At 47.8% G+C, this 25,893-nt stretch overlaps 1 protein-coding gene across 1 annotated transcript in view; it reads right to left on the reverse strand.

Annotated features, from left to right (window-relative positions):
• LOC142880891 (partitioning defective 3 homolog) overlaps positions 1–25,893 on the reverse strand; it is a 230,543-nt gene that overhangs the window by 173,392 nt on the left and 31,258 nt on the right. Inside the window, exon 2 of the mRNA XM_076014870.1 lies at positions 24,571–24,672. Coding sequence (XP_075870985.1) covers positions 24,571–24,672 — 102 coding nt within the window. The remainder of the gene's footprint in view (positions 1–24,570; positions 24,673–25,893) is intronic.

Consider the following 25,893-nt stretch of genomic DNA (forward strand, 5'->3'; position numbering starts at 1 on the left):
TTATTCTACATATGCGTTTTTGAAAACAAATGCGCAGAATTTCTCTAATTTGACCAAAATGACATGTCAACCAAGCCATTATTCATGATGATGAATCATTTCTGATGAATTTCCGATCTAAATTAAGCATTCAGCGTAAATTGTCTGAGATCTAACGCATTCCACTGGGTGTTACTGAAACGTGTCTTTTTTTTTTTTTTTTTTTTACTCACAACGACACAGAAATGAACATTTATCGCAGAAAACACAAACGTACACTGCCAAATGAACACCTGATTAAAATGTGCCATCGTAGAATCAACTGTGGTTATCATTAACTAGGTAGTGGATACTACCTACCTAGAGTGGTGTTTCTTTTTTAAGCGCGTGAACTATCCGTCAAATCACATTCAGTTTTGGTTCGAGCGGTTCGGTGGAAGTTTTGATCGTTAAGATACAAACTTAAAAAAAAAAGAAGAAGAAGAAGAAGAAGGAAATCATTGAAAAGACTGTTTTACAGTTTTATTTTATATGGCTGAGGAAAAGTAAGTCTAAAGGCAAGCCGATTAAACTACCCATTGAACTACCTGGAACAGAAGCGTTGGTGGTCATCCTTCGCTGGGCTTTCGTAACTTCCCTCAATAGAAACAAAAGTAGATTTACACATTTTTTAAATTTTGTTGTTTTTATTTTTTTTGCTTCCACCTGCTGACCACCCAACTGCTCCCCTTCCGATAATCATTGACAGCTCGCCCCCCCCCCTCCACCCCAAACCGGAGAGAGATGATTCAATTCTGTGTGAGCGGACACATGCCGCAGACAGGAAGTGCCTCCAGGCCTGAGGGCAGCGCCCATGCTCCACCATGTTTGTCCTTAGCTTTTCGGCACACACACACACACGGCAGGGGGAGGGGGGCCTGGGCCCCCCGATCCCTGATTAAATCTGACTTGTCATCATGAGTGGCCAGTTGGGCTCCCTGTCACATTGCTCTGATGGAGCCTTGCAGCAGGCAGTCATCTCTCCCCAGCATCAGCACCCCCCCACACCCCCGACCTCTTCCTCCTCCTCCTCCTCCACCACCTCCTCACCCACCTCCTCCATTCGCCCATTCTCAGGACAAATTTCATTTGGAAGTGCAGAGGACTGATAAAACCGGGACAGCAGCATTAGGAAGTGGAGAGGTTGGGGGATAGGGCGGGGTAAAGTGATACGTGATACGACCCCTCCCCCCATAACCTCATAGACTCGTGCGTGCGCACACACACACACACACGCACACACACCCTCTTCATCCACTCTCTGAATCTGTAGACAAAGATGTCCCTTCTTCCCTCCTCTCGTGCCTGTTTTTTTCCATTCGCTTATCAGACGGACGGCAGACGGAGGAGCGATGGGGACGAGCAACAGCAGGCATCTGATTTCACATTGGGCATTGGCGTTGGCAACTCTATCCCGAGCGAAACGCGCAGGACGTTCAGGAGGGAGCTGCGACGTCGACAAGTCGGAACGATGGGCGCGCTGGCTTCAATCCTATCGACTACCGCCATAACAGACATTTCAATGCCGTGTGATGTGACGCGTGACATAGAAAACCTTTGAATCTTTGTAAAGTTGACAAACCAGCGTTCCCCTCCCTGAATGGCGAAGGAGTCTTTGCCACCAAAGTCTTTCAAAGTCACCTCCACGTAGCTGTAACTCCAAAAAACCAGAGTGGCCCTTTCATGGGCATGGGGCACGTTTTAAAAACTGAAAAACAGACATCTCACGTGCTCATTTTGTGGCAATGCACTAACAATACAAACAACATATTGTTTAGTCACGATAACAAAAAAATTGGAATACGAGAGTTTTTGTAACGGTGAAATGGACGGCGTGTCCCGAGCGCCTGGTTGCACCACGGCGGGGCCCACGGGGCGGCTGGCTACCTGTTCGGGCTTGTAAATACTAAACAGTGCAGCGCCAACTGAGCGTAGAGAGCGGCCGCGGTGGCTGCGAGAGGGCCTGCCCACTGTCTGCCTGCCTGCCTGCCTCATCGAATTAGCCGGAGACGGAGACTTCTAACAGATCACCGCTTCCCGCTGCAGCCCCCGGGGGCCTCCGAGCCACCTGCAGCTGGGAGAGAAACTAGAGCCAGCGTAGAACCTATGCACGTGTGTGTGTGTGTGTGTGTGTGTGTGTGTGTGTGTGTGTGTGTGTGGGAGAGAGTGCGTGTTGTCGAGACAGAAAGAGAAAAGGAGCTTGAATGACTCGTGACAGATGGGAGTTTCTCCCTAAAAGCACAAACGCCGATGAAACGCAAGACCTCCCCTTATTCTCTCCCACGTGTCAGCAAAAATAAAAAAACACACGCATCAAAGCGCAAACGTATGACAGAAGGGCCGGCGTGTGTTTGTGTGTGTGTGTGTGTGTGTGTGTGTGTGTGTGTGTGTGTGTGAGAGAGAAAGAGAGAGGAATAGGCTTGATTGATGCCTGACAGATGGTAATTCTTTTTTTTTTCCTTTATTGGAAAGTACAAAACGGCGACCAGACACAACAACGCGCACCTAGAAAGACGCAGCATCAAAGCACGCGCGGACAGAAGGCGGGTCGACGCGGGTGCACGTGTGGGTGCGCGCGTGGCCCGCGAGTGCGTTCGAAGACGGAACAATGGACGCGACGTGGATATTTGCATGGAAGTAAAGTCGTCCTGTAGTGGAAAAATGGCATTTAATCAAATCATGATTTGAGTTAATTATCTGAATAATAATAAATTCGATTAAAAGTGAATTTTTATTGGCAAGGATGTGAGAAAATACCATTTGGGTTGATGAACACATTACAGGTCAAATGTGTGAGAAATAGTAGGACATTTGTATTTTTAATGACAAAGATGGAAAAGTGTTTTTTGTTTTTTTTGTTTTTTTACAATATTTAAAGGTTAAACTGTCAAAAAAAAATACAAATGGGAGAGTGGCTCTCCTGAAGCCACCAGCAAAAGTCAATCAAGGCAAAGTGGGGGAGACAATGAGGTCAGAGAGCTCCTGCAGCCAGCTGTGGCCAGCCGACACGACACGTAAACCTGGTGTGCAGTCACTCGCAAGCTTTGCAGACCAGGTAGAATTATTTTGGGGAAAAAAAAAAAAAAAGCAGCGCTAGTTTGTTCGGTTGCCACCAGAGACCGGATGCGGTTTTTACATGACATTGCTAAAATGATCCATCCACCCATTTTCGAAACCTGGAATTGGGTGGAGCCACCAGCTCGTCACAGGGCCACATCAGCTGCGGTTCCATAAAATTTTTTCGCCAAAATAAAAGCGATTTTTCTAAAAATTTCGACTGCGATTTGCCGCCGTTTTACATTGAATGACGTGAAGCTCATTACCTCAATATCGCAATATCTGTAATATTGCGATATTTCGGTTTTGCGCAATTCTGGGGGTAATGGAGCCGCGGCTAAAGAGAGAAAGACAAACAACCATTTGCTCTCACACACACCTACAGACCAATTTAGAGTTTCCAATTCACCTCCAGGCACATTTTTGGACTGCGGGAGGAAGCCAGAGAACCCGTATAGAACCCACGCAGACGCAAGGAGAACATGCAAACCTTCTCGGAATGGAACCCACGACCTTCTCGCGCCACCACGCCGGCCCCAAATGATCCAAACCATCCAAAAAAAGATGTTGATAACAGAAAAAATGAAATGTGTGTGGAAGCGAAGGCATTCACAAAACGTTGACACACAGACACACACTTAGACAAATCGCACACTTTACACACTTTTGGTCCCCCCCCCCAGTCACTCGGGGCCGGAAAAGCCCGTAACATGGGTCTGATCGCGTTACCCATGCCAGCCAACCCTCCCCCGAGGACCCCTCGCCGCTCCCCCCTGCCCCCACGGCTCCGCTCATCTATTATTGACGCTGACATAATTGCAGAAGATTGGGGGGTGGGGGACGGGGGAGGGGGTGCGTCATGCACCCAATATCAAGGTTCCCATTATGAAAAGGCTTTAAATTATTCAGGCAAGAGGCAGCGATCCTCCTCGGCCTCGCACGGGGGAACTTCTCCTCCGCTGTGATGACATCATGGTCCCCTCGCATGCGGCCGTTGCATTAGGAGGGGCTTTTGTGTGTGTGTGTGCTTACACACGTCCATGCCCCGACTGTGTGCGTGAAACAAACCCCCGGTTTATGATGGGGAACGTGTGTTGGCGGAGGAGATGACAGTGGACCTCCCACGCTTCCTGATGAACTGTGTATACACAGCAGGTGGGAGGGGCGTTCGCGTACACTGTGATTACATTACACGCAGGTTGCTAAACATGTGCAATCAGCGACCGGCCACAGAGACCTGCTTGTTTGACCATGAACTGTCTGCACGTGGCATTTAAACACCTGCAAAATGGCACGTCATCTCAGTTTTAGATTGTTTTGGTTTTTTTTTTTAAAGGAAGAATTAATTCCAGAGTCGCGCTATACCAACGAGTGAGAAGTCACGCCTGCATTTAGAAATCTCAGTTGGGCAATAGGATAAACTATAATAGTGGACGATGTTGTATGTAAAATAAATCAAAGTTTTGGTTTTCCATATTACAGCCTGGTGTTTTATTGAATGAATCTTCCTTATAATAAATGCATTATTTGGTAATTATTCATTTGTTTGTCTCCCTTCAACAGTAAAAAAAAAAAAAAAAAACTGCTTGAATTTACATTCCCAACGGCAACATTTTCATATTTTATCAAAGCATCATTTGTTGTGTCGGCTTTTTTCGGTCCGCTCGAGCAATAATCAAATGCTTTAAACTGCCCCGGAGCTGTTTACTCTTGTGAAAAAAAATCATTTCTGCGTCTGAGCAGGCGATGACTATCAGCCTGATGGCTTCCGCTCACCTGTGCACGGCTCTCGACACCGCCGCTCGTGTTTCATTTGGAAAATGGAAATGGGAAATGAAAGCTTTCACATTTAAAAAAAAAAAAAAAAAAAGGACCGTCACAATCTTTTGCGGCGATATTTGCTCTTTTATAAAAAGTTAACTTGGAAACATTATTCTAAAAAAAACAAAAAAAACAAACAAGGCACACAACAGATGTGAGAAGTCATCCGACTGACCAAACAGTCAAACTTCCGCGGGGACTCCGGCGGGGGCCAGTCGGGGGAAATCAGCCTCCCTTAGCTAATAAACAGTAATGACCTGCTTCCCGACACATTGGCGAAGCCTCCCTCGCGACGGCGCGGTGATGAGGACAAAACGGCGGAGCCAGCACAAAGATGCCGCGCCTGGGGTGGCCCCTGTAATTACTGTTAATTGGTTTAACGTGGATGTGAGCGCGGAGAGAGCGGAGGGGGTGGAGGTGGTAGGGGGGTGGAGGACGGACGGACGGACGGGCGGGCGGCGCTCTAGCCCTCCCTCGCTTGTTTTCGTGCGATAAGGTGCGCTATCGGGGCTCTCTATCAGCGCTCCGGCATGTCGAATGGAAGGTAGCTACGCGGAGCGCAGAGAGTGGAGGCCGCTCCCGATTCAAATGCGCAGGGGGAGGGAGGAAGAAGCCTCCTTCGACTGGAGAGCAGACGGGAAAGCTTCCCGTTTGGCGAGGCTCTCGGTTCGGGTTGGCGACCGAGGCTACGCCGCTCGTGGGCCTCGACTGCTGAATCCATCCTCTGCATCTGGTTCCCTAACACCTGCCTCTGGATAAGCTGAGACTCTAGCTCCATCCCTTCATGAGGCCTGCTCCTCGACTCAGAAATCGCATCGGTCCGGACTAATGCACTTCCATGGTTTTGGACGTGCGGACCCCTTCAGCGTCAGCAATGTTTATTTTAATGCGCGGTTCTTGTGATCTGTATAATATAAACACCTAGGATCAATCTTCTGATGTTCTCCTTCGGGGTGTTTTCTTTTTTTTTTTCCCACCCTTCGGGGATTTCAGCCTTTCGAGGTTTTTCAAGGGCGCTGCATTCCGCGCTGAATGTAAAGGGCCAAAAACAAACTTGAATCGTCTCTCAGGGCAGCCGAATCGGAAGCGAGCGTTCCGCGTTTAATCCGATTACTTGCGGTCCAAGTATGACTGCGCCTCTTGTAAACCTTCCATCAGAAACTCTGAGGGCTGAGTGAGGACGTGAGGAGTATTCCTCAACTCCATGCTGCAGACTGAAGGCTGAATCCTTGGCAACAAGCCACTAGGAATACGTACACTATTGAACACAGAGCATCTGATTTGAAGGTTTACCCGTTTTTTGTTTTTTTTTGTAATGATGACTTTGTAATGAACATTTGGTGTGCTGATTAGCTCTGTAGCCCATGGCACTCTTCTATGTTTAATTTGTGATTAACTTCATTTATACTCATGCTGAGGTGATGTTAGTTTATTCATTTATTTATCTATTGCTGCATTCATACCCATTTGCAAAAGTCTCAGACAAAAAAAAGAAAAATTCCAACGTGTTTTTGAGTTTTATTTATTAAAAAAAATAATTAATATCGACGATTAGCATAACCCACCAAATTCTAAGAAAATTGGCAACTTTTCGACGAGGTTAAGCATCCAAACCACCACTTGGCGGCGCACAACTTTTTTGCGCGCGTCACACTCAAACCATCACCTGCCGGCTGTGACTGTACCTGCAAGCTCTCCCGCACCTGTGCGTGCAACAGAGCGCTGCTCATCAACAATGTCACTCCATTACGTAGTCAAAAACCCCGCAGAGAACCATAATAGGTACAATGATCCTTAATGACTCTCCACAAAAGGCCAATTAGCGGTGATTCAGTCTCACTAGCGAAAAGAAAAACAGAAATTACAGCAGGGTGGTATTTCCAAAATGACTTAAGATTCTCGTTCCGTTTCCCACCAATAGGCAATGTTTCATTTAAATGTGAAATTCACTTCTTGTTTTGCACTCAATTTTTTTTTTTACAGATTAAAGGATTTTGAGTGGACAGAAAAAAGAAAAGCGATGGCACTTCTACATCACGCGAAAGCGTCCCGAGGCTTTTGATCGGGAGAAGCGGCATTCGCAGCAAACGCCTCAGCTGTGAAATCACAGACACATCTTTAATCAGCGAGTCGAGTCACGTGAGGAAGGTGCATGCCCAATATTGACAGGAAAACGAGAAGAGTGGCGACAACTTTAAAAAAAACAAACAAAAAAAAAAACAACAACAGCGGCGACGACGCAACCGACAACAAAGAACGGGGGGGGGTGCTCTCTGCTCGCTTTTATGACCACTTCAATACACGAGTTCAGCCGTAAAAGTCGCCCTCACACAAAAGAGTTGTCCAATAAGGAGGGCAATAAAGCCGGGGCCAGCGATAGTGCGGAAAGCAAACAGTTCCCCCGTAGCCAATTTATGTCCGACCCCTTGGAGACGATAAAATAATCTCGACAATTGGAGGGTTCCATCCTGAAAATCAGTTTTCCTGCGAACCACGGAGGCAGGCCGATCGACCGATAGCCCCGCCCGTCGAGCACGCCCCTCGCAAGGACAGTCGTAAAAAGTGCCAGACGCTTTGCTTGATGGCACTGAAGGGAGGAGGAAAGACACCTACGTAAAGAAAAAAAAAAAAAAATGGTATTTACATTTGATAAGAAGCTGTGATATATTTTATTGGCTATTTAGGTTAAGACTGGGCATAAAAGTCGGGACTGTCATTCGGGTGCCACACAAGGGAGAGGTTGACGCGTCAAGTCGAGGGCCATCGCCCGCATCAATCGAAAGGCCCATTGGGTTTAACAGCGGGGCGCCTCGCAAACTGTACTTTACAGCCGGTGGGGGCTCGAGTGCAATGTCGGCGTCACGGTTTAACCTTTAATAACAGACATGGGCGTAAAGCAAATGTCTCGGGTGCGAGTCGCCCAAGTTGGATTTACGGCCCGCTCTCTTTGGGATTGCTTTGAAAAGTCCAAAGCGCCGGGGAATTACCTCGCGTCGCGACTCACCAAGGGAGCGGCCTGGGTTGTATGACAGCCAATCACCCCCCGGACGGGACCGCGCCAAGGGTACGTACGCGGAAAAATCCTGCTGTTAAAATCTCCTGAAATTAGCCTAAAGGCTTTGGGTGAAACATTTCTTCACTCTGCCAAGTTTATTATTCTAGACTTCCGGGCTTTTGCTCGGATGCCTTTTCGAGCAAGTTTCCCTCCCAGGTCTTACGTCCGTTCCCTCCCCATCTATTAGCAATCCTCGTGCTGCCTAGTCGCTAACCCCCTCCCCTGCACAATAGTCGGTTTTAGCCGGGGATAAGAGACGACGGAGATGTGCCTCCCGAGTTCATCAACAGGGGCGTAAAGCTTGAAACTTTTAACTGACGGCAGGCCCGTTAAGCTTCCCGGACAAGTAAGCACTGCTGCTGTGCTGTGCTGTGCTGTGCTGTGCTGTGCTGTGCGGCTGATGGTCGATGCCTCAGATGATGGTACAGTGGGAGAGGAGAGGCAGGCAGCTTAGGGCTTTACTGTAGCGCGGAGCGGTGGGCAAGCTTTTTGTGAATCGTGAGTTGCGGGATTAATGTGTCAAGCGTCTGCGTGACTAAGCACCACTTTTATTCCGGGATTTCACCACGATGGCGCATTGGCGTTGCCTCGAATTGTTTACCAGACTCTCGATCGAACCTGGCCGGGTTGCACTTCACGTGAAATGCGACAAAATGTGCACCGCGAGCAGCTCCTCGTCTCTCCTGTTGCTGACGGCTGAGCGTGTCATACTTGGAGATTTTGAAGAAGAAACGGCATCCTGCGCAACTACGCTTAATTATCCCTGCAAATTCTCAGCAAACGTCTTGTTCCTGGAGTTCGCTCCACCCCAATAAAAAAAAATAAATAAAAAAAAGAGGAGGTCGCCGCTCCCTACGCCAACTGCAGAGCTGAGCGTCATCTGCAAAACATCGCACTCCATGTAGATTCCCGTCTAACCTCATCGCCCAGCCTGTCCGTCTTCACTGCAAGCGGGAAGGAGGCTCTGAGCGGATCCCTGACGCCTCCACCTTGAACTCTCCGTCACACCCGGGCTGACACTTGTCCCGCGCCGTTCTTAAATCCCTCTCTTCTGCCCCTTCCCCGATACCGCGGGGGCATTTCATTTTTTGTTAAATTACAGACCTCTTTGACAATGTCATCGCTCTATTACCTGAACAGGTTATTCATGAATCATCTGCACAAACATAAAAACACGTAAGAAAATGTGTGTAAGACGGCTCCCTGTCGAGAAATCAGATTTACAGGCCCCCTAACAACGTTTAGGGGCCCCTCTGTGATTTCGCCCCCCCAGTCCTGCCGTCATATATATATTTTACAATGTGACTGCTGTGACAAAAATTGTCTGTGTGTGCCCGGAGAGGCCGGAGTTTTAATGTAAAGCACATCAGCAGCGCTGCCAATAGACAATGGGAACCCATTTGGACCTATTTCACGCATGATGTCAGGCAATTGGTTGAGGAAGCGGCGGAGGAGGAAACAGCGGGGTAATAAATGAGGCACTGTAGCTCGCGGTCCACCTCGTGCAGGAAGACAGTTTCCACTCGACACGCAGGTGACGACGGAGGGGGAGGAGGAGGAGGAGGAGGAGGAGACAAACAAAGAACTGATGTGAGAGAATCTCTACATCACATCTCCACACGTGAAAGGGCATTTTTTTTTTTTTTTTTTGGGGGGGGGGGAATAAATCAATGTATGGCATTGTAAGCAAAACATAAGCCCATTAGAGGAAAACTGATGGAGTGGAGGGGTTTCGGGTTACTTTAGAAGTCCCCTATGTTTGGCTGTCAGACGGATCTGAGTATCTGCAGAGAGCGTGACGTTCTCACGATGCGGCCGGGGCGCTGCTGAATGTCTCGCAGATAACAGCGCTTCCGAATACACAGGCGCGCTTCAGCGCAGGCGTAATGCGATAGTCCTCGTACGGGGGGGGGGGGAACAAATGACTCAGTGTCTTAGGGAGAGCGGGCGGTGATAGTGGTGGTGGGTCTAAGAGGGGTGGGGGCGGTCACACCCACTTTGAGCGCAACCACCCGCTAGAATTTATGGAGCAAGGAGACCTGCATAATTAAAAGATGTCCCAAAAAAAAAAAAAAAAGGATACGACCTCTTATGTAATCACAGGGCCCTCATTTAAAGTGGACGGGTAGTTTTTCAAAGTTAACATTTTGAGTGACTCGGCGCCGTGCGGCGTTCCCTTCTTCTCGAGGCGGAGTTTTCTGCAGGCTGGCCCGAAAGCCTCAACCGTGACACCACAGTGCCCCCCTGCTGCGCAAAGATAAAAGTGCGCCCTGAGAATGAAAAAAAAAAAAAAAAGAGCCGCCCCCGTGGCACTGCGGAGGTGCGGCGAAGACGCCGCCACTGATGTGCGGTACATGGGGCTGCCGCCGCGGGCGGGAGTTAGACTTCAGGAGATGTCTGCCGCAGATTAAGGAGTTACATCCTGAACATCTCATGAATTTATTTATGAAGCAGGCCCCCGCAACGACGGCGAACGAACGTTTGTTGTTAACGTGGAGCTTGCAAAAAAGAAACTTGAAGCCAGGAATGAGGAAAGTTTTTACCCAGTTTATTTGTATGATGTCACAGTACGTCAAGAAGGTCACAGAAGTAATAAGTAGAGGAGTCTTTTGAGTGATGAGCATTTGAACATTGTGGGGTTTTTTTTCTCATTGTCTGTAACATTTCAGAACTCTCCGCTAATAAAATTGCACTGATATAAACAAATCTTTTTTTTTTTTCTTTTTTTTTTTCAGATTTATAGTCAACGCTGAATAGCATGTTCTTCACACGTTAATAAAGGCGTGGGCAAACTTTTTGACTGGTGGGGCCACCATAGGTTGTAAAAATGTGATAGAGGGGCCGGAGCAGCAGCAGGTGGATTTTTCGGTGAGCCGCCTCAGTGGAGGGAAAAAATAAAATATATTATGGGATATGCGCTCCGACCAAATCAGTGTCCTTGCCCTACGGTAATATTTAGCTCTTTATTGAAATGACTCTGAAAACAATGGAGAGAAAAAAAATTGATGAAATATTTAATGGCTCGCTATTAATATCATTTTGCCACGTTCGGTGGGCCGGATTAAAAAAGCTTAATGGGCCACATATGGCCCCCGGGCCGTAGTTTTGTCGCCCATGCCTGCGTTAATAGATGTCGAGATACAAATATCAAAGAATCATGCTAGCCGACGCACCTATGTGCGGCAAAAAACGAGCAACACGGCGACAGAAACCTTCCCTCCCGGGCGCAGATAAACAATCTCCAGCAACAACACCCCCCCCCCCCCCCCACACACACACACAACATCTCATACCACCACCGTGGCACCGTTCCACATGTAATAATGACACTAGCCAAGAGTGGGCATCCGGCTCGGTGGCTCACGCGTGCGATCAAAAGAAAAACACACAGTGGCATTCCTGGAGACAAACAACCCCAAGAGGAGGGCGAAAAAGTCGAACAGCACCCCCCCCCCCCGCTGTTCTTCAAAGTGGAGCGCGCGCAGCTGGCGTACAAACGCGTTATCCGCGAAAGTGGTGGCAGTTTTTTTTTTGTTTTTTGTTGGGTTTTTTTGGCGACGGGAGGCGACGGCCGACCGGGGGAGGGCGGACGTGGGTGTGAGGACGGAGCCGGAGATTTCTGACCGAGCCGGACACAAAGACACTGAATTTGGGGCAATTTTCACCATCACCACGCAATAGTTTTGTTGCCTTTTCTTCACTCCTTGCCGAACGGGAGTAGCCTTGTTTCAGATGTCGCTTCCGAACGCGCTTACCCTCTGCGTTTCTCCGGGGTTCCGGAAAAAACACTCGAGTCTTTACACGCCTGCCATTTTAAGAAGTGCCCGCCTGCAAATTGGAGATTTTTTTTTTTTTTTTCCCTGAATTCACTTTGTAATTTATTCCTCCTCGCGTGTCACTTCTCTTTCCTGTCCCTGCGGCGACCGTTTCCATTATTCTTTATCCGGCACATGACAAAATATTAGGGCAGGCTTCAGAAGGAACGTCGCTGCGATTTTCTTTGTCACACTGTAATGGGGGCCTCCTAAGGTTCTACTAACGCTGTGTCGGTGGGGACGCGCGGTTGGCGGGTTTTTCGGGTCTCGGGGTGCCACACCTGCGCTAATAAATGCTATTTGAACGTAAACGCTCGCAAACGAATTCAGCCGGACCGTCGTACGCAGCGCGGTCTTGCAACTGAAAGAGGAACAAATGATAAAAAAACAAACTAAAAAAAAAACCTCTCTTTCATCTTCCGCCGCTGGGAGAGACTCGCCCCACGACGACAACAAACAGGTGGCACATCTGCCCGCTTCTGTTCTCTCCTTCCTGCCATGAATCATTAACACTCTGTCAGCGCTGTCAGCTACAGCCGTCATTACTTTGGGAGCAGACCCACCCAGCGCCAGATTGTCTCCTCGGTTCTGCCCACGCTGCGTTTTATTTTGTTGTTGTTTTTTTTCTTTTTTTTTCTTTTTTTTTATTGCATTGAGACATTGAGAAAGACTGACTGATCAGCAAAATATGTGAACCATTAATTTATTTATTTTTTTTACTGTTGGACCTGGTAAAATACTTGAGGAGATGATGTGATTAATCACGCTGTGCAACCTTTTTCAATGTCAAACTATCTCTTTTTGTTTCCACTTAGCCTATGTGTGCACTATATGCGGGCATATTGTGCAGCTGTCGGGATAGGGACAAATATTCGTTCATCATTCATACCGTTAGAAATATTGAACCAACGTTTTTGTCGGACTTTTATACTTGATGACATTGAATCAGGTTGAAGGCACGGAAGCAAACGGCTGTGCCTTAAAGGTCCCTCCTACTCAAATCCTGTGGAATGGCTCCATGTAGCAAACGGAGGCTGGCTTGCCATGACGTTCGAATGCTATGTTTTCTCTACATTTATTTCTCAGAGATCCGTAAGGCGGCACACTTTGCCCTCCGTTTGCTTGCCGCTAAAACCGATAGGCAAAGTGCTCCCTGATTGCTTGATCTTTGTTTGTTAGCTCACATTTTCTGAAAAGTGGAGCCAGCAAAAATAATTAATTTTTTTTTCTTCTCTCTCTCTCTCTGGAGGTCACTGATAGGCCTGGGACACCGATTATATTGGGGAGTAAGTAGAAGGAAAAAAAAACTGGGAGAGTGAATTTGGAGAATACGGGACCTTGAAATGTCACTCTGACACTTTGGCTACCTTGCGGGAAAAGCGAAAGCGCGGAGACACTCGTCAAGGGCGGCGCAGCAGGTGGGACCACGGACGTTGACTCCGGGACGCTTTCAAACGGCCCGACGGCCTTTGAACGAGAGGGACCGGGACGGGAGTGGGCGACGCGCGAGGAGGCGCGGCGGCGGCGAGTCACCGGGGTTCTGTTCAGAGTCTCGCACTCACGCTAGCGCCCGCGCGCAAGACAGTGCCTGTGGCGCAGCGGAGCAATGATTTCACAAAGCATCAGCGATTGTGTGTGTGTGTGTGTGTGTGTGTGTGTGTGTGTGTGTGTGTGTGTGTGCGCGCTGATGGATGAGTATCTGCAGGAATAAATGGGTGCCTATTATTTGTGCCGTTTATAGGTGAACTCCCCGGTGACTCCTAAATGGGAAGTCTTCCCGTACACGCGTACGCAGAGGCACAACGGTACACACATGCACATAACGAGCTACCACCGACGGGAGGTGGAGGAGGCGGGGGGTGGGGGGCGAAGAGGGGGGCGGCCCGAGGCAGCGGCGCATCTGTTGTAAAGGAGAGATACGAGGCATTCATGCAGGAGCCCCGGCAAGAATCTCGGCACAAAAGGAGGAGGAAGTCGGGGCAGCAGAGGGCTCTAATGACGGCTTCGCCTTAAGAAAAAAAAAAAAAAAAATGAATAAAACCCCCGGCCGCGCACAAAGACGCAGTGAAACATATTCACTCAAATTGGCCCACTGACCTTCAGAAGGCCTCCATAATGCATACGGATTGGAATATTCTTGGCTTGTAGCGCGGGGAGAGCTGTCAGGAATATGGAAATGGGACGACTTTTCATGTTTCGGACAGACAGAACTCCTTTGAAACAGTTATTTTCCCCCCGAGTGACCCTTAAGCATGTCACTTATCCCATAGCAGACTACACTGAACCACTACTCAGACCCACATCTACAGATATAACTTCATTTTTCAGTGTACGCAGGTCTGCCAATTACAATTACACATTTCAACAAATGTCAGAAGAATGTCGGCAAAAAATGTTATTTTTTTTAATTATTTGAGTTGATTTTTTTGGGTATATTTCATGATATTTAGCATTTTCTTTAGGTAAATTCCATAATATATATCCTATATATACAATTTCTTTTAAAATATTTGTTGTGTCTTCTTTGTGGATGGAAAGCTGGCTAACAAGAAAACGCCAATTAATTAATTAATTAATTAATTAATTAATTAATTAATTAAGCTACGCCAATTCATTCAACTATACGCGTAAGAATTACCCAAGCTGGGCAACTATTTCAGATAAAGTCTTTGCAGAGTACCGACTGTTAACGACGATGGACCCGTTGGTTTTTAATGCTTAGGGATTGGTTTTACGGCCAGTTGGCTTTTCAGGGTTTACCACTTGGATGTGTAAGTGGTAGCGGAGTCAGTCAGTCAGCAACTCCCACAAGCCTACGAAGATGTTTTAAGTTGGAACTAATTGGACAAAATGGACATTAAAACCAATTTGCTACTTTTTTCTTCTTTTTTATTTACTCATGATTTAGTGAAAAAAAATATTGTTAACCTATTTGCAAAGGTACAAATTTAGTGCTCCTTTACGTATTGGCGGTCATTTTTTTATTCTCGTTGCAACCGACTTTGGCGGTCCCTGCTGGTCAGACAATAGAATGCAGGCTTTTGGCACTTTCACATCGACCTACGTTTTTTTTTTTAACCGGAAGATCCGTCCATCTTTTTGTACAGTCAATGTCCCAGACCCACTGCGGAATATTTTTCCAATGACCCGATGGGCACCATTTGTGGAGAAGGAGGCGGGAGATGCGCCCGGGGTTGAGTATTGATGGAAACACAAGAATCAGCTCCCAGAAATGGGAAAATGGCTTTTAAAAAACCCTCCCCCGACGCCTCGACATAGTCTCGTGTAGCTGATTAATGACAAATTTACGTGGCTGTAATCCAATCATTGACGGTATTTGCAGCAGTCGATGATCCAACATGTTGACGTCTGTATCGGTTAGATTAGGTAAGCGATTGTTGTATCTCAAGCTTTGAACACTGTCACAAAATGCAGAAGCTGAGCCGCCTTGGATTGCCGCATTTGACGTCGCTTCAAGAAGCCACTCGGCGACGAGGACCCTCCTCGCCAAAGTGAGGGATCTCGCCCCCGAGGAGGGCGCGCGCGGCACTTCGGCGGCGTGCAAGATCATCCGAAGAGGTCTTTCGCGCCTCTCCCGTGAGAGCAGCGGGCGTGCGGGTGGGGGGGGGGGGGGGGGGACGAGAGCTTATGGCCGGAGTGTTAGGGAGGATTCAAGCCCCTTTGCCCGCGACAACACGGCCATCTAAAGCTCTCCAAGCCCGGCTTAGCTGCCAGGCGCTGGAGCGGCCTCGCGCTCCGACCGTGCCAGCGTCAACTTCAGCTCGGTGCGACGCCAGCGGCCGACACAAGGCTCCGTGGCTGCTGTCACTCTGGCCTGAGGCTGGTATTTCCTCTTGATCTTTAGTTTGTTTTTTTTCTCATTGCTCTTAAAAAAAAAAAAAACTATCGCTTTCACATTACTCAATTTCTTTTTCTCGAAAAGCTGCATCGCGCAACCTACTCTCAACCTCGCCAATTGCTCATCCAAACCGACCACTTGACACCTCAGCCTCCACCGGATCCTCCACTCAAAGAAAGAAAGAGAGAAAGAAAGAACGGTACAAAAAAAAAAAAAAATACCCCCGTGGGAATAAATGAAACCATCAAATGCAGAGTGCTGCGAAAAAGTTTGTTCAATTTCAAGTCACGACCTCGAAGCGACTTTGGACCGGCGAAGGTAATTATATACGGATCCAAGAGGAGCGGTCCAAGTGTTGAAAAATCAGCCGCTCGTCAGTCCAGAGAGTCTTGAGACCAAACGCTTGTGGAAGGTCTTAGGGGACAGCGGGGCGGCTCGTTAATGCGAGGAGACACTCGGTTAAACAAGAGCTAACATCAGAGGCGACATTTGATTCTTCCGTTTCGAGACTGCAGCGCCCGTTGAAGTGACTGTGACTTTGGTCTTGGGAGTTATTCTCATCAAATGCATTTTTTTTTTTTTTTTCCTCCCCCTCTGCGGCGGACAGGCGAGGAAATGCACATCTGACGGCCTCATTAAGCGGAACCAATACTCCCCAATAATTGTCCTCAGCCCTTTACTTTTTACCCTACAAAAGCGAACGAGCACCGCCGGGACACCGTCACGCCAAATGCAGGAGGGCGCCGTCCTGTGGCAAACTGTGAGATGAGGAGCCCCCGTCAGCATCTGCGTCGCGTCTCCTTCGCAAGAAAACCTTCGCCGCTCCTGAAAAGCTCCGATTAACCTTGTCCTCGGCGAGGCGGAGGAGCACTTTGACCTCACTGCTTGGGTTCACATGGAGTAAAATGCTTAAACTACAGTCGGTTTAAAGCGTCTAAACTGAGTCAAAATGCCCAATACGGATTGTATTTCCAAGCTAAATTATACATACTGTATATATTTATGTAAATATATATATATATTGATAATAATATGTCCAAATTAATTAATAGAATTAAATTAATAATATGAGTAAAGCCATAATTTTACACGGGAAAAAAAAAATCCATTAAAATAGTCATCATCCATCTGAGGCAACGTCCAAACACTTCCGTGACTGTAACGTACAGGCCCGGTACGGAAACCAGGGCAACGTCTGCCTGATTCCAGCGGACCCAACACCCCTCCCCCCTCCCAACATACAATCCTAAACGCAGCCTAGGCCCGAACGGAGTCCTTTGTTATCCCACTCCTCTCCCGGAAACGCGCCCTCCGGGGGTCTCTGCGGGGGCGTCTGGATCCCAGCAGGGAGTCTGTCACCTCCGTTTAGGGCTACATCTTTCCGCCAACGACCCAAATCACACACACACACACGCGCACACACACATACCCGTCTCCTCCCCCAACTGCACCTCTAGGGTACCGCTGAGGGGACTCGGGCGCCGCAGACGACGGGGCTCGTTTGGCAAGGCATCCAGACACTTGGAACCAAAGCCGGTCTGACAGCTGTCAACTAGCACGTCCTCCTACGCGAAAAAGAAAACACACACACACATACACACACGCACACGAGCGCTTGCGAGCACCCAAATAACGGGACGGAAGAGCGAGCTGGTGTCGGAGCGCGGTTATTCCCCCCGCCCCCTTTGTTCCTGTTTTTGGCACTGCTATTGTTAGGAAGCGGCCCCGGCTTTTTTTTTCTTTTCTTTTTTTTCCCCCCAGACAGTGCACGGGGCTGAGCCCAGCACCACGTCAGGAGCGATTTGGGCGGATCGGCGGGAATCCCTGTCACCGAGGGGGGGAGGGGGGGGAGATGAAAGAACGTAACCTGGTTATTTCCACGCCGAGAGGGCGACGAAAAAGCAAGTCGACTCGATTTGGCTCGTTTTTCCAAGGGACACTCGCCGCTTCTCTCGGGCTCCATGTGCTACTGAGCCGAGGCAGCCAGTTAGTCGGTCGGTCGGTCGGTCGGTCGGTCAGTAGGAAGAGGGGGTCAGGAGATCCCCACCGCTGGCGGCTCAGCTGGTCTGCTTCTACCAGCCTGACAGCTGCTCAACCCCGTTTCGCTGATCCTGGTCCGGGGCGACGGTCCACCGACTTCAGGTGTCCCATGTGACAACACGTTCCACACGCTCCGCGCACAAACATCAAACCGCTGTTCCGTCAGCAGGATGAGCAGCGACAGAAAAATGGGTGGGCAGAGAGACGGATGGATTGATGATGATTGATTGTTGATTTTTATATTGGCAAACAGCTGAATATGCTGCCCATTCACACATTAATAAAGGTGTATACTCGCAGTACGATACAGGTAACTTGGTTTTCCTACCCTTGGAGGAGTTCTCACATATATATAAGAATATACATAAGGGTCTTGCTCCTAGTTAGCTGCCACCTTGCGCCACCATTTTTTAAGGAAGCCTAATTGACTGGCAGCTGGGCTTCCTTCGAAATTTTACACGCTGCGCCTTCCAGTAGAATTTCCTGTATTTTGTGTCATCGCAGCGGGCTTCGTTGTAGCCCATCTTGGAGGCGCTTACCTGAAGCATTCCGTCGCATTTTTCTTGTGGAGAAAAAAAAAAAGAGAAGAGCCGCAGCTGGCGGTTCAGGTTCCGATGGAGAAAAGCAGCAAAAAAGGTCCCTGGCCGCCACGGAACAAACCCTCCCTTCAGGTGAGGCCGAGTTCAAACGCTCGGTAGCTCAACAACAACAACAACAACGACAACAACGACGCAGGGCGCGAGCGGCGGCCGTCGCTAAATTTCAGAGCCCCCCCCCCCGGGAGGAGCGTGAAATGAAAAAGCGCTAACTGCCGCTGCCGCTGCTGCCCACGAGGCCCCCCCGAGCGGAGCGGCAGAGGTGAGGATGAATTCTGCTGCCAACGCTGAGAGCCTTTCAGGACGCAGTGCTGACTCCGGGCCTCGCGGGCTCATTACGGGCCGCGCGCGACGTGGGTTGTGAGTTGGTTGCGAGTCTGCCGGAAACGTGCGTGGGCCCGTATGACTCTGCCGGAGAGGGCGAGTCTTGCCCGGAAATATGCAACGTGTGCGTTGTTTTCCCCCTTTACAGTCTTCCGTCTCAGGGCGGACGACGGCATTTAGATTGAGACGCAAAATCAAAAAAAGGTTTTGTGTCAAAGGTTTGCTTTTAATTTGAAGATTTAAAAGGGGGGAAAAAAAGGGCAGGGAGAGGATACGACGCAACATAGATTTATTCAGTGGCCACCAGAGGGCAGCACCTGCCCTGACCTTAAAAAACAAAACAGCATTTTCTAACGTCACGTTCTCCTAAATTATACAATTCAAAATGCACACACACAATATATATATATATATATATATATATATATATATATATATATATATATATATATATATATATATATATATATATATATATATGTATGTATGTATGTGTGTATATATATATACACACACACACACACACACACACACACACACACATTCATAATATCTTAATTATCATATCTGCCAGTTTACCAGTAACTGCCAACCTACTATTTATGTGTTGTAATGGAAATTACAAGGCGATGACCATCAGGCATCGATCCCCCACAAATCATGAGGTGGCGACAACGGCCAAGCATAAATCCGTGTTCCATAATCCATAATCCTAATAAATCCCGATTCCTTGTCCGAGCGCCGCTGCCTGCGCGGCGTCGCGTTGCCGTTTGGCCCGGTCAGTATTTGCTCTCGACTTCGCAGTGGCTCGCAAGTGCGTGTCTGCCGACCTGTTGACCCGCTTGCTAGTAGGAGACAACCGCCTTGAACGTCTTGACTACTGCCACTGACTATACTGCTTCTACCCACCTACCTCTCTTCTCATCTCCCTGTCCGCCTAACATACCTACACGATCCATCTATCACCTCTCTACCTATCGATCAAACGGGTACAAATTTACCAACCTCACATTCACATCTAAGGACGCTGCAAGCGTGGCACCCACGCTGCCACGGGAGTTGATCACACTGGTTGGTCGAACTTTCCACGGGAAGCGAAAAACATTCTTGGCGTTTTCACAATTTGGACAAAACTTATTTGCGCACGTACGCAGTAAAAAATAAATAAATAAATAAAAAAAAGGAGAAGGAGAGGGGGGCGAGCGTCTTGCACCGTCTGGGAGGTGACGGTGAGAGACAGCCGACCAGACACAATGGTCCTCAATCTATGCCAAAGGAGGGCTTGCACACCATGCACCATGCATGCGCGCGCACACACACGCACGCACACACAGCACAGAGCAGACAAACAGTAATTAGTCTTTGATTTCCCCCAGCAGTGTTCTGGTACCAGGGGGCAGGTGCCGCGCCTGCTCTTCTGCTTTGGCTAATTTTACTCGCTGCTTGATCTCCCGCCCAGCGCAGGTGCCCACTTGGCACCCTGGAGGCCGTTGCCATGGCGATGCCAACTTTTTTGCGGGGAGTCCGAGGAAAAATGCCAAGTTGCCCGCGGAGCTCAAAAACGGGGGGGGAGGGGAAACACACGCTTGCCACTCATGTCCCTAAAGCGCAGCATTAAACTGCATTGGACTGATGGAGGTTAAACACATGCAGCCAATTTTTTAATCCTTTTCATACATGCAGTGACATGTTTTCGTGGGGGAAAGGACTGACATCCCAGTGCCTGCAGAGTGGGACAATAGAAGCATACTTGTGCGTGAGTGCCTCCCTGTGGCTCCGGGGCGCCACTGCACCCTTGCGGCAGCCACAGGTTCTCTATGAAGATTCCGACCGCCCCCCCCCCCCTATAAATACAGCCGTTGACGTCTTGTTATTCTTTCTGAGACAAAGTAATTAGCTCGAGCGTTCGAGGTCATGAATTTGTGCGGAACTTCCTTCACGCTTGCAGTAATTAGTGTATTTTGGAGAGCGGTAATTGTAACCATCGTTCAAAACGGCTTGCCAAAGAGCCGCGTCATCGTCGCAAAGTAACCCGATAGTGCGATAGCAGTTTATGTTTCATCCAATTTCATCTAATCATCCAAAGTCATGTACATTTCCCTTCTTTATACGCCAATTTCTGCAGATCCATGATTTGAATTTCCTACCTAAGGCCAATCTGAAATTGGGAGTCGCTCTAATCGCCCTGTGTGTTCATCTGTGTTCATCCCTATTGTACATCTGCTGTACAATAAAAGCGCCTGTATGTTTGTCCTTTCAAGACATTTCATAGCCATTACAGGATGTCCGCCCCCGCCCACACACTAATAAAATATTAATAAAATCCATCCCAAGGCCCAAAGGCTCCCCTAAAATTCACTTGAACTTGGGGTTGAACAAGTTTGACAGGAGCTGGAGCAAAGAACTTTCGAGGGATGAAAAACCTAAAACAAGGAAAAGGTCACGGAAGAAAATCCTGTCATGCACTAGCAGGGGTGGGAAGGAGCCCGTTCTAGCCGTCTCGGGGTGAAGGTGAGAAGGTGAAGGTTAAGCCCTGGACGGCAGTTCATCGCACAGCGAGACAACCATTTGAATACAGCATTTCAGAGATACTAATGACGCGGAGTCAGACGTCGAGAACCGTCCTCAAGCGGAGAAAATAAAAGCCGACGACCTCGGCAGGACCTCGCGGCGCGGCGGCAGGCCCGCCTCGACTCCAGATCAGAAGGTTGCGCGTGTGGAAATGCCTCCGGGGTCACTCGCTTTCCAGGAAGGCTTCGATCAAAGCCCACGGTACTTCTTTAAGACACCCGCTGACAACTGAGCCACTTTGAGGTTTAATGAGGTCGAAGAGCGTATGAAGGGAACACACAGCGCGGGACTGAAAACTTCACATTAAAGTGTTGATAAGAAAAAAAAAGTTTTTTTTATTTTATTTCTTTCTTTCTTTTTTAATCGGTGTGCAGCTTTTTATCTTTTATTTTTGGAGGAGCAGTTGGAAAAATGTCACATTCAGACCAGTTTCATCCGTGGGCATGCAGTACGTCTTTTAAACCACCAGGAGGCAGCAGTGCACTGACAAACTGAGATCGTTCCTGGCCAACAAACGTGAACGGAATTTCTGGAAAACCAGGAGGCTCGACACCGGTGTGCATTAAGCGCTGTGCGACGTGACATGGGAAGTGTTGCTCCAAAATAAGAGGGAAAAAAAAATAATGATAATAAGCTGCTTTTCACACAGAGCCAATCACAGGTTTTCAGGTTGAAATAAACACGATGACATATTCAGCTTTCACAAGAAACACAGTGAATTGTTTAGGAATAAAACGCGACAAAAGAAAAAAAACGCATGACGCAAAAACAGCGGAACGGCAGGAAGCGTCGCAAGCCGCTCTCCATCTCGCCGGCGTGAGAGGAATAACAGGCGGGCGGGTCGCAGCATGCAAGAGCTGTGACGTGATATGAATCACGGTAGGATTATCTTGGCTGCTGAACCTGAGCCATACACAGCTCTCACTCACACTCTCTCACACACACACACACACACACACACACACACACACACACACACACACACACACACACACACACACACACACACACACACACACACACACACACACACACACACACACACACACACACACACACACACACTGTACCTGACTCAAGGCACCGAAACGTCAACAGTAACGACGACCAGTTTGAACTTTCACTTTGGTTCAGGTCGTCACCCAAGAAATAGTTGCAAGGATTCTCATTTTTCTAACTGTGAATATATGTGTGGATGTTATGTGTAAGATGTAGAAGTCAATGGCATTCAAACAATATTCAAATTAAAATATGATTTTATAAAATATGAATTTGTTGATTCCTGCCAAAGCCGACGCTTTGTTGGGTCTCGTTTGGGGAGGCGACGAAACCAAAATAGCAAGGCGGGGAGACGCGCAAGTTAGCCTGAAAGAGGTAGCACTGCTCTTTGTGACATCACAAACGGGTGATATCAGCAGTTCCTAAATGACCTACTGAGACAAACACCAATAATCTGTGGCACATTTTGACGGATCACAGTCTTGCATCAGAGGCAAATCTCCCTGAAATTGCCACGGCAAAAAAAAAAAACAGAAATTAGCAATAGAATGTATTTGAATGTACAGCAACACTGACTGATTTTGTGTTTTGCAAAATATTTTTTTTGTTTTGTACAGATATGTCAAAACAGTCAGCTTTCTTTTAAGAATCTGAGTGTGAGAGTGGGTTTGAAAATCGGTGAAGGTCGTTGACCTTCTCAAGGCAGGAAGAGGAACATTGTCTTAAAGCTGATTGGACAAAATCCTCCCGCATGCTGACCCTAACCGGCAAAACTATCGTTTTTACCCGCAAACACACCAACACTGAAACCAGCAACACCGCCGTGTGACCAGGAAGGCCCCGCTGAGGACCCAGCGACTGTCATCAAGCATAACAAAGTTGCACTGGCCCAGAAAACAATCATCTCTAAGTTATTCCCTCTGTATAACCGTCAAAAAAAAAAAAAAAAAACACACACAACGCACATGCTTTTATTTGCTGCTTTTAACAAAGCATCACAGCTTCTTCCTGTCGGTCACGCTTTAAATGTCGAACAACACCTTGCACAGGCCAAGGTGGTTTAAATACAGAACCTGTATGCCTGCCTGGCTGTGTCTATGTCTGCCCGTGGGAGTGAAACAACGGCGGAGGCGGGAGGTGACGCAAAGTGGACCAACCGGATTTGCCGGAAATGGCGTGGGAGGAGGTTGGGGGGGGGGGGGGGGGGGGGGGGATGTTCTCGAGTGTAAACGCACGCACCGGAAACGCACGGAGCTCTGAGCCGCACGCAGCGACGCGTCAATGTCATCCGACAGCGAACGGTACAGATGAAAATTGGCGGATATAACAACCACCAGGGGGAGTGCGTACTCACTAAACTCTGTGTGCCTCGCTGTCTTAAGTACCGCAGGAGATAAATTGCTTTGGGGTGCATCAGGTGTGTGCAGCCCTCATCTGAGATGCCACTTGATGCGTAACCATGGCAGCCACCGCATGATTACAAGGGGTATGGATGCACACACACGCAGGCACGCACGCACGCACACACCCTTGACGATACACAACCGGTTTTAATCAGGAGAGGGCAGGACGTGAACAGCTTTCAAAGAAAAACCTTAGCGTTTGAAATATAGAAAATATAGAAAAAATATATATCTTGATGAGAAACTACTTCTGTCTGTGCGGCTTTAGAACACAGACAGGCAGATTCACAGGTCAAACTTTTCAAAATAAAACTCCTGTTTTTAATTCGAGACGCCCAAGAACCACAGCTGGTTCTTCCATTAAAGCTCCAGTCTGTAATATTTGGCCTGATTTACAATTTTTTATGTTGGTAAAAACTTCATATACATCTATCAAGGGTCTTGCACCACAATATTTCAAAGGAAGCCTGGTGTGGACAATCCAACTGCCTGACAGTGCGTTTAGTGAACGCTGATGTTTTCTAGTATACCAAAGAAGAAGGTGGACGAGGTGTCCAGGTTTGTGCTTGTAGGCCGCTGCAGTTCACTGGCACGCTTAGGAGAGGGAACGCAAGAGGGTGAGAGCTGCAATTTAGAATTTAACCATGAGGTGTCGCTGTTTCCCTTCAAAATCTCCAGCTATTACACACTTAACCTTCAAGAGGAGCAGGGTGTATTTATGGGCAAGTATATCAAGCTTCTATCAATATGTAAATCACAAAATCAGGCCACATTTTACACACTGGACCTTTAAACTAGTCACACAGCAACACTTGCGGAATAGGGAGCACAGCGTCACGTTTAATAACAACGTACGACCAAAATCATTTCATTTTTGGTGCAAGAAAGAAAGAAAAAAAGAAAGAAAAAAAGACAGCAGGGGCAAAAAAAAAGAAATGATCGTGGGAGTTTGGCAGAAGAGCAAAGGAAATAAAATGCTAATTTCCGCTCAGTTTCACAAACTTCTACTCACCCTGTCTTTGTCATCCACAACATCGCACAGCATGTCGTCCACGTCCAAAATTCCTCCGTCTCCATGTTCCAGCCTGTGGACCTGGATCCAGTAGCTGGGCTCCTGCAGAGAGGGGCAAGAGAGGTCAAAAAATGTACATGTATGAAAAAAAAAAAAAAACGAGGTTAAAGTATTAGCTGCGTAATGGGCTCAGCTTTACGTGAACCATATAGACATTAAGCTGCGCCGCACATCAGCGCCGGACCAAGCCAGACGAATTAGCAGCTTGTGTCTCCCTAGAAATCAGCTGATCTGATCCCCGCACGGTTCACGTACTGATACGCTCAGAGGGCGCGGAGCCCATGTCAGACGCGGTCACGGATTGACACAATGATGGCGATTATGAAATGTTTTAATCCTCTGCAAAAAAAAAAAAAAAAAAGTAGGACTTTGGCTTAAAGTGTGCGTCGTATTGAAGCACAACAGAGAACGAGAATATGAAAGAAAATCAGGAGGCAGCGCAGGTTTTCCAGTGGGCGATAGGTTGACGGTTCAAGTCCCGCTCCTAGCTAGCTTAGTGCATGGCTGGGTAAACTTTTTGACATGTTGGGCCACAATGGGCTCTAAAAATGTGATCGAGGTGGCAGGAGCAGCAGCAGATGGATGGAGTGTTTGGATGGAGGTGGTGACCCACCAGGGGGGGGGGGGGGGGGGGGGAATCATGTGATATGTAGAGAAGTTGTTCTTTTTTTAATGTCAATTGAAAAGGAACAAAAACGTTTAAACAAAATATCTGTCCCTCGGTATTTAGTTCTTTTGGTTAAACAAAATGAAATTGAATGTTTCAATTGAAAGTAAAACACTGAAAAAATGGAAGAAATACAGCTATTTTATGACTTACTGACTGTTAATATAATTTCTACAAGATTGGTGGGCCGGATTAAAAAGCTTAACGGGCCACATTTGGCCCCTTGGGCCGTAGTTTGCCCATTCCTGGCTTAGCATCACCAGTGCGAGTGTGGTGTGAAAGAATAAATGGCTTCAATGTAAAGCAGTCTGAGTGCCAAGAAAAGAGCTTGATAAATCCTATTCATTATTATTAATATATATTCAACCATTTGACCATTTTGCATTCCATAAAATCAGAACAATATTAAAAATCCCATCGACATTAAAATGTGTGGCAGCCACAAAGAGAGCAGTTAGAATTGACACAACCTTCCTCAACTTTTCCAAAGTCTGTCAGGGAAAGAATTTTTTTTGCTTCTATTTTTTGACTGACTTTCCCTCTCTAGCTCTGACTCGGTTTCTCCATTCTTTCTCTTCCAAACCCCAGTCGTCTTC

The sequence above is a fragment of the Nelusetta ayraudi genome, unplaced genomic scaffold, assembly GCF_046127955.1.
Source record: "Nelusetta ayraudi isolate G7.1 ecotype Tasmania unplaced genomic scaffold, CSIRO-AGI_Nayr_v1 ptg000174l, whole genome shotgun sequence".
NCBI classification, from domain to species: Eukaryota; Metazoa; Chordata; class Actinopteri; order Tetraodontiformes; family Monacanthidae; genus Nelusetta; species Nelusetta ayraudi.